Here is a 9,246-nt window from a genome sequence, read left to right as displayed (position 1 = left end):
AATCTTTTGACTTTATTCTCAACCCTGACACTTTGATTTTATCATTTTACTATTTTTCAACAAAAATTCTTATATAAAGTCTCTTTTTTTTCTTTTAATCAAAAAAAGATTAAAAACAAAAATGTAGGTAATTTCCTAATTTTTCTGCCACAACAAAAAAGCTTTGCTGCAGAGCACAGTAAATCCACCATAATCAGATTTAAGGTTTATTCCCAGTCGACAGCGCAGTGACAGCAGCTCTCATTGGCCACCTGTTGCCAAATGTTTCTGCAGCGACTTGTTGCCGTTTGTCTGAAAAGCAAACAGCACAGATTCCCTTGTTCTCGTAGACGGAGCACCAACTAATCATCTGTCATCCTCTCAGGTACAAATTCATATCCGACAAACGGTAGGAGATAATTGTGGGCTACTTTGTGTTGCTGTGAGCTTATTATAAAAAGGTTTAATTGCCCATAAAGGTACAAAAAGAACATTTCCCAGACAATTCAGTTGATTTCTCATCTAGAAACAGCTTGAGATCATAAAGTTTGTTTTTATGCGTTTCTTATATTAATTCTCTTTTTTTAATCAGATCTACGTTGTTAAATCCGGATGTCTGACTCAGTCATCATGGTTATGAACAGAGCAGCAGACTTTTGGTAAAGCTGGCAGTTTCCATCTCTTCTCCTACTCTGAAAACATGGCTTGGTTGACGGTGCCTGTCGACCTGCTTTCCAAATGTCTTGGCCTATTCACCGATGTGTGGCTGACTCTTGTGTTTGGCTTCCTAATTGTGCCGGCTGTGTTTGGATTTCCTTTTGGGATCCATAAATACTACGTGAGGATACTTCTCAGTATATTTGAGGTGAGTTTGAAGTGTCTCCGGTTTGAAATTACTGGAATCAAAGATTCTTCATTTTTACTTTTTAAATGGCACATAAAAAAACAAATACTTTAGATCTCCTATAACAATGCTTATAGCAGTCTATTTTAATGGGCCCAACACTAAAAATACCTTTATATGTGTAACACGGGGGAAGAACCCGGATTGTGACAGAGGACGTGGCCTTAAAGCCAACTGGTAGACTTCTTAAATCTCATCAAGTAGCCTAAGGTCTCCCAATTAAAAGTACCCAGGTAGGTCTGGCTTAAAATGATGAAACAGAAATAGTATACAAAATATATTTTATTTATACATTATTTTACAATATTAAAAATAGACATTATTCTAGTTTAAAACCCAATAGAGCCAGCAACTCAGGACACTAGAAGCAATTTGAGACTTAAACAAAAACTGCAAACCAAATTAGTAACCCTGCAAATTAATGACACAAAATAATGTTGGAAAAAAACACAGAAAAAAAAAAAAACAAGTCTCACGTTGCGTCAGCCCAGTCCTATGACGCTGCACCCAATCAGCTAATTCATAAAACAAAACATATGAACTAACCGTTTGGTTCTATGGAGCCTGTGCTACAACTCCAGCTCTTTAGCTCAACCCATTCATTTAACCCAAAGCATCAAAAAAAATGCACCGAGGTGAGAGCACAATATGCAACATCAGCAATACCAAAAATAAAGGTAAAGTGTCTGCTGACAATAATAAAACCACTCAAGGCAAGATGAAAAACTGTTACCTTAATCAGCCACACAACAGCGTACCCTCAGATGCTGCAGCAAAGAACCACTGAAATGCATCCTAAAAAGCAATTAGAAAGCACGTCAGAAGATAGTAGCAACAATATAAAAAGCGACCTAACATTGCACAGAACCAACCACAGATGACAAAAATCCATTTATCCTACCATCAGCACAAATGTGCAGGATCCAAATCTTGGCGCCAGCGCTCATCCAACAGATCCACCTGCACACCACAATGGATCCGACTCTCCAAACCTGGCGGGCACACCTGGAGCCTATATACGCACTAATGAGCCCGACAATGCTGCAAACGGAAGTGAAGGTGGGGAAACGGGGCATGGTGCGTTCAGGGGCCAGAAACGGGTGGGAATTTACAGCCACTTTATATAAACACCGTTATAGACCACCCGGTTACATCCGCATTAATGCCACAGTTGAAATTGTCTTTGCACTATTATAAAAGCTGGTGGTCTCTGCTTTTGGGAGAACAGCCAATCAGTGCCAAAGAAATTAGATTAGCTACAAGCGAAATGTTCTTTTGAATATTTTCCCAAATAGGCAAATTTCCACAAGTAAGTTGGAGTTATGTTCCACAAAAAAAAACATTCATCAGCAAATAGGAGAATTTGCAGATAATGAACCACAAATAGGTGGTCCACTGCATTTTAATTTTTACCAATGATTCCTCTTACATGAATAAAAGAGAAAAAAAAATAAGAATTACTTTGGATTTATTTATTTAATTTTTAGAAAGTAAACATTTTGTGTTGATAAGAGGAGCACAAAATTATTTGGGAAAAAATCACGTTCAACAACACCACCTGCAGTCACTTCAGCCATCTCACCTGTGACTCCTCTAGAGCTATTTTTGATCACTTTGACAGCAACTGAATTGAGTTCTTATCACTCAGCCAAAAATCCAATTCTAATCCCACAAATCTTGGGTGAAGAAAGATTCATGTTCTTCACTTAATTACTTCCACAAATCGTACCAGTTTTTCCTGCTAAGGTTCCTCACTCCTCCTCCTGCTTACTGTGTTGCATTTGAGCTGAAAAATTTTATGAAAAAACTCAGTTTCCAGCAACATGCAGTTTTGCCTTGGTGTCATCCACATTTGGCTTCTCTTTTTTTCTCTTTTTGAGAGACAGGATTGTATTTAGAAAGACTTATCTCAACACCCTCCCCACTGAGAGAAAGGCTTGCAGCCTCAGTACCACCATCTGAGTTGGTGTTGATATTGTAGCGATCTCAGATCCCTGGGAAGTTGTTCCCAATGCAGTTTCTTGAACAAGCTTAGTCCCTGTTCTTTACCTACATATGTGGAAGCTACATACACTCTGTCTTGATCTTGTATTTAAAGCGAAAGTAACCAGATTTGTGGCAAAATGTTAATCTTGGGAGATTGGAAGAAAACTACCGGTTGATTTGGAGATTTTGAGTAATTTGACATGAAAGCCACTTGAATGGTAACATTTTTGTTGCAATCTAGCCGTTCGTTTACACGATACTGGTGACCGGAGTTTCTTAAAGCGGCACGTTTTGAAACCAGGTCTCAGAATGAAACTTTTCTGTATGTAATACATGTCATTTTCTGACCAGTACTGTCCCTAAATTGTACAAAATGCTGTACTTTCCATTTTTATGCATAATCTTTTGGACAATTTAATTCCAGATAGTTATATTTAATAGAAGCATTACATCTATTCATTTGTGTTTGTTTCCCAACTCCACAGTGGATCTGTAAATTTCTCCCTCTTATATCTGATGCAGAACTATCCTCCCTCAAGTTTATGACCCACTTTTCCAACTGACAAGCTGGCTAGTGAGAGTTTGAAGCTAAAATTGGCCCATAATAGAGTTTATCAACATGTGCTCCCAGCCTTCTGTGGAGCATTGCTGTGCTCCAGAGAAAACTTGCTGTCTGATGTCATTGCTTTGATCACACCGTTACCTTCTGCTGCACATTTTCTCCTTAGATTTCCAACTATGATTCCAGTCTAGTGACCTGAAGAGGTTTTTGATGGCAGTCTGTTTATTTGTCCTTATTTAGTGGACAACATTACAAATGGAGCTAAAGGCAAAAGAGAAGAATCATCAACTCTACAAACACTATACCAATGGTAAAGGCATTTCAGTCACAAACCAATTATGTACTGACGTATCTTTCTCTATGAAACTTTACAATAATTTTCTTCTGCTAAGGTATCATAGTCAAAGTCCCAGATTCAACTTTGAAGCAGGAAATTCAAGATCTACGACATAGTGCTGGTTGTCCGAGTCTGGAGCCACGGTTTGAACTGGCTGATGTTTTCTTCTTCTGTCGGAAAGCCTTGGAGAACATTATAGATGATGATGTGACCAAGCGCTTCTCGGCCCAGAAGTTGGAAAACTGGAACTTGCTCACCAGGAGCAACCACAACTTCTGCTACATAAGTCTAAAAGTTTTAGCCCTGTGGATTCTGGGAGTTTTAATCCGCTATGGTGTACTGCTCCCTTTCAGGTCAGAGAGGCAAAGAAGTAGGTTTAGAATAAATTTTTTACCTGTCTTAAATTACCATTTTATTTTGTGTTTTGCAGAGTAACTGTGGCTATCACAGGTATTTTTCTGTTTATTGTTTTAAGTACCGTGGTGGGATTAATACCCTGCACAAAGTGAGTTCTACTAATACCTCAAACATGAATATGTGAGGTTTATGTTGGTAGATACTAAGTTACAAACATTGTTAGCCATGTGTGTGGCTCCATCTAAACTGATCATTGTGTATGACCTTAGGCTGAGAACCTACCTTAGTGACAAGGTGCATCTGATGGGTTATCGCCTCTGTGTTAGATCTCTGACTGGAATCATCACCTATCACAACAGGTATGGGATAATTAATGTTCTGAAACAAAATTTCCTTACTGAAAATACTGCAGAGCAATACTGCTGTACAGAGTCAACAATGCTACATTTGCAGTGAGAGGAACATCTACATTCAACATAGGTGCGTCTATTTTTATGGCCTTCAACTGACTTTTCTTCACTCCAGAGGAGAATCATCATATTACATACAATCCAAACAATTTGAAATATTGCCTTTGCAAAACTTTCTTTTTCTTTCCATCTGACCATTCTGCTAATCAGAATTAGTAGAGTTTATTTAAAGTGATTTCCTAGCTGGACTCAAGCTTTCAGCAAGACATCCAGATAATTTCTCTGTCTGTGCCTTGCAGGAAAAACAAACCAAAGAATGACGGCATCTGCGTGGCCAATCACACGACACCAGTAGATGGGATCATCCTGGCCAATGACCGTTGCTACTCTTTGGTATGAAATTTGAAGTGTGTGTGTGTGTGTGTGTGTGTGTGTGGGTGTGTTTGTGTGTGTGTGTGTGTGTGTTTTTAGGGTGTCAGTTATAAGTAGAGTATTTTTAAAAGCTTGGGAATGAAGTAAGTGAAATCATCATCAAAGTGAAATCATCTCCAGGTTGGGCAGTTACACGGAGGCTTGCTGGGAATGATCCAGAGAGCCATGGCAAAATCCTCTCCTCATATATGGTTTGAGCGAGATGAAGTCAAAGACAGACGCCTAGTGGCCAAAAGGTAACATTACAGAAATTACAGCGTCGTGTAAGAAAGAGTCTTAAAACTGATTTGGTACATTTAAATAATTGTACTTATTTGTTTTTTTTAGTCTCTGAGTTCATGGCGTTATTCACTTTTAAAAGGAGAGAAGTACATATGATCTTGTGATTGGCTACTTTCACCAAATGGTTTTCAATTAAATAATATAAGCTGCCCACTTCTACTACAGTGAAAATAGCTCAAAAATATTATGTGCAAGTGAAAATAAACAAATACATTGTTACAAAAAAAAATTACCTTAAAAATGAGTAGCATAACACAAAAAAATCCTCTAATTTAGTTTTTTTTGTGTGTTATTTCAGGCTCAGGGATCATGTTGCAGATGAAAACAAACATCCTGTCCTCATCTTCCCTGAAGGTGAGTATGGAAATCCTACAGAAATAGATACATAATCAGGGTAGTTTGACTGAATGAAATATTAAATGACTTTAAACACAATTCTCCTATTATATATAAATACATTTAAATGTGAACATTAATTTTAAGTATCAAAACACTGCTTAAGATTAAAACAAAAAATATTGACACTTGTTTTAATACTTAACATTGGAGGACAACAGTACTAACCGTAGCAAGCATGCTGTTAAAGTGCTTGCTATGGTAACATCCAGCCTGCAAAAAAGATATCAATGATGTTTATGCACATAAAATTATAATTTTTCTCCAGATAGATATGTTTCACTTCCAAGCCAATGTCAGGCAAATGAATGGTCTTTTTTGCATATGTGTAAACACAGAGAGAAAGAAAGGTTGTTAATTACATTTTCACATGACTGCTTGTCTCTTAAATCTTTTCAACTTTTTGTCAACAAAAATAGCAAATTTGCCGCAACCTGAGATGTGGTGAAGACAACTTGTTGAAATTCAGAAAGACAGAGTTAAAGTGATTTTAAACAGATGCTGTTGATGTACTTAAAGTTTAACTCAACACCATTTTCTCAGGTTTAAGGGGAATCGTCTAAACAGAAGAAAATATCCATTAGGCAAAAGAAATCTCAACAAAAACATGTTTTAAACAGATTAGCTACAATAGCAGAAAGTCACACCAGATGCCAAATCTGTCATCAGAAAGCAAAAGGAAGATCTAACTGTACTGTCAAGATGTACCTATGATAGAGTAAGCAGTGTGTATACGGTGCTGTTTTAAGAAATGTTTGAGAGTCATTTAAAAAATGCTTCAATCGAGCTGCAAAAAGTGTTTTAAAGACAAACATCCATCCATCCATCCATTTTCTGTTCACCCTTTGTCCCTAATGGGGTCGGGAGGGTTGCTGGTGCCCATCTCCAGCTACGTTCCAGGCGGGAGGCGGGGTACGCCCTGGACAGGTCGCCAGTCTGTCGCAGGGCAACACAAAGACATACAGGACAAACAACCATGCACACACACACTCGCACCTACGGAGAATTTAGATAGACCAATTAACCTAACAGTCATGTTTTTGGACTGTGGGAGGAAGCCGGAGTACCCGGAGAGAACCCACGCATGCACAGGGAGAACATGCAAACTCCATGCAGAAAGACCCCGGCCGGGAATCGAACCCAGGACCTTCTTACTGCAAGGCAACAGTGCTACCAACTGCGCCACTGTGCAGCCCTTAAAGACAAACAAACAAAAAAAATATATTTTGCTACATTTGCAAACATTTGTTTTAAAATCCTCACATTATTTCATTTACAGGTTCTTGTGTCAACAACACGTCGGTGATGATGTTTAGGAAGGGGAGCTTCGAAATTGGCTGCACCATCTATCCTGCCGCCATTAAGGTAGCGCTCTCTGCTGCGCTCATGTTGTTCATAGCAGCCACTGACAAAAAAAAAATTTTTTTCAGTATGATCCTCGCTTTGGAGATGCTTTTTGGAACAGCAGTAAATTTGGTTTGGTGGGATACCTTCTGAGGATGATGAGCAGCTGGGCCATCGTCTGCAGCGTTTGGTACTTGCCACCAATGAACAGGAAGGTGAATACCTCAAACAGTTATTTTAATGACATAATGAAAATTCAAAATATGCCCATTTGAATAGGCAATAAAATATAAAATATCTCTTCCCATTTCCTTTTTTCAGGAGCTTAAAATGACTTGTATAAGTTAAAAACCCAATATGTTTTCAACATAAAGACAGGATAACATCACCTTTAATATGACTGTGTACATTATTCAAAGTATGTAAAGTCTCATTAAGAAAGGAGGATTTCTTTTTATTTTCATTTCTTTTTAAAATTCCTTTGAAGGAAGGAGAGGACGCCATGCAGTTCGCCAATCGAGTAAAAGCTGCCATAGCTGCCCAGGGAGGGCTAGTGGACCTCATATGGCAAGTCACTGTTTTATTTAAATGTCATTTAGTTTATTTATCATTTTCATTTCACATTTTTATGGGGACAGTAATAATAGTGCAGAACACCGGCCTTAGTTCATGAAATACATTACTGGGAATTTTATCTTTGACAGTATCCCTGGAGCTAAATCGGCGGCTCAAACTCTAATTGCTCCCTTCAGGGTCAGTGGGAAACAATGGCCTTAACATTGATTTTCTGAGTGACAGTGCCTTTTCTATTCATATATGCTCACCCAGGGATGCCGGACTGAAACGAACCAAAGTGAAGGATACTTTTAAAGAAGACCAACAGCAGCTTTACAGCAAAATACTTCTGGGTGACCATGAAAACCACAACCTCCCGGAAAGCTGATGTCCAGACAGGAGACAAAGAAGAAAACCAGTATAGTTACAGGCTATTATCTTCTGTTTAGTAATTCAACACATGGTGGTAAGACTCATTAACAAACAATGAAGGTCGCGTCTTCAAGTCTTTCAAATAAAATTGGTTCCGGGTCAGAAAATTTGAAGAGTTGTTAACTTTAAAGGTCAAACTATTACATAGTAAGTCTGTTTTGTTCTCAAATCTCTCTGATGATTTATTAGGAAATCACGTTCTGTGACCCAGTGAAATCCTAATTTAGCAGAACCTTATAGATGCAGCGACTGCATCTATACTGAGACTATAGAGCTGCCAGCATTTGTAAGTCAGTTTACTAATTGGCTCAAGACTCTGTTCGTCTGCAGCTTTAATCTTCTGCACACAACGAAGGTGAAACACATTGTTAGTTTGATAGCTGTTGGTTTATTATTTCACTGGACATTTCTGGTTTATTTTAACTGAGCCTCATTGTATTGTTTTACAACTGGAATATGTTGAAATTATGTACTTGACTTTAAATTTGTCTGTATGATTAGACTGAATTGTCCGTTTTTTATATAAAGTGCCTTGAGATGTTATCGCTACAAACATAAAACTGAACTGAATTATCAAATTTCAATAAGTGTTTTTCTCTTGTTTGCCTCTCTCTAACAGCAGGAGTCACTATTTCACAAAAACAGCAAATCTACTTCTGAACTAAATACATTTTCTAGGTATATCATTTTGAGGATGAGGAAGCCTAATGGATGCAAAAGAAGAAGCAGAAACTCAGTTCTGTAACGAGTATGGAGGTCCAAAACGAAAAACATGGAGACACAGGTGAAGCCTCACTGCTCATTAGGACTGAGGGTTCTGCACTCGCCTTTTTAGGCAAGGGGCAAAAACACAGAATATATGTAAAAAATGCTAAAACAAATTTAAAAAAAGAATGTGACCTGTCATTGTTTGACAGGTTGAACATTCAGAGATGATACCAAGCACTTTCTATATAGAAAGGAAAGTAAATGTAGGCAGTATATTCTACCTACATTTTTGACTTATTATATATTACATACATATATGCCAACTGAATAATCAAAACCATCATTGAATTATTATTAAGTAATCAATTTCAGTAACTTTTACTAAATGAAACACTTCCTTCAGATCCACACCCCTTAATTTTGTTAATAATGAGGATTTTCCTCTTACTGCCAATGGAAACGAGCCATTTGAAATTAAATTGTTAAATTTTTTTTCTTGTATTTATACAAATTGTCTCATTGAGATCCAAGATCTCATTTGCAAGAGTTTTGATTAAAACAA

At 37.7% G+C, this 9,246-nt stretch overlaps 1 protein-coding gene and 1 long non-coding RNA gene across 2 annotated transcripts; one reads left to right on the top strand and one right to left on the bottom strand.

The window, feature by feature from the left end:
• Positions 1 to 90: 90 nt before the first annotated feature.
• On the top strand, positions 91 to 8,792 carry gpat4 (glycerol-3-phosphate acyltransferase 4). Its single transcript, XM_028024675.1, has 12 exons — positions 91 to 844; positions 3,672 to 3,741; positions 3,824 to 4,121; positions 4,199 to 4,273; positions 4,395 to 4,484; positions 4,835 to 4,928; positions 5,088 to 5,203; positions 5,548 to 5,603; positions 6,925 to 7,010; positions 7,076 to 7,204; positions 7,477 to 7,556; positions 7,818 to 8,792. The coding sequence occupies exons 1-12, from the start codon at positions 680 to 682 to the stop codon at positions 7,930 to 7,932; spliced, it is 1,374 nt and encodes a 457-aa protein (XP_027880476.1). The 5' UTR covers positions 91 to 679; the 3' UTR covers positions 7,933 to 8,792.
• LOC114149100 (uncharacterized) lies at positions 994 to 3,673 on the bottom strand. The gene is made up of 2 exons (XR_003596436.1): positions 1,785 to 3,673; positions 994 to 1,678 (listed from the first exon to the last, which is right to left on the bottom strand). It is a non-coding gene; the product is annotated as an uncharacterized LOC114149100 (long non-coding RNA).
• Positions 8,793 to 9,246: the final 454 nt, after the last annotated feature.

The sequence above is a fragment of the Xiphophorus couchianus genome, chromosome 8, assembly GCF_001444195.1.
Source record: "Xiphophorus couchianus chromosome 8, X_couchianus-1.0, whole genome shotgun sequence".
Lineage (NCBI taxonomy): Eukaryota > Metazoa > Chordata > Actinopteri > Cyprinodontiformes > Poeciliidae > Xiphophorus > Xiphophorus couchianus.
This window is presented reverse-complemented; position numbering and strand designations above follow the sequence as displayed.

Coding starts and splice junctions, on each gene's coding strand:
- gpat4 (XM_028024675.1), top strand. CDS start 680: ATGGCTTGGTTGACGGTGCCTGTCGACCTGCTTTCCAAATGTCTTGGC. Junction 4,122..4,198: donor GGTGTACTGCTCCCTTTCAG/GTCAGAGAGGCA, acceptor TGTGTTTTGCAG/AGTAACTGTGGCTATCACAG. Junction 4,485..4,834: donor ATCATCACCTATCACAACAG/GTATGGGATAAT, acceptor TGTGCCTTGCAG/GAAAAACAAACCAAAGAATG.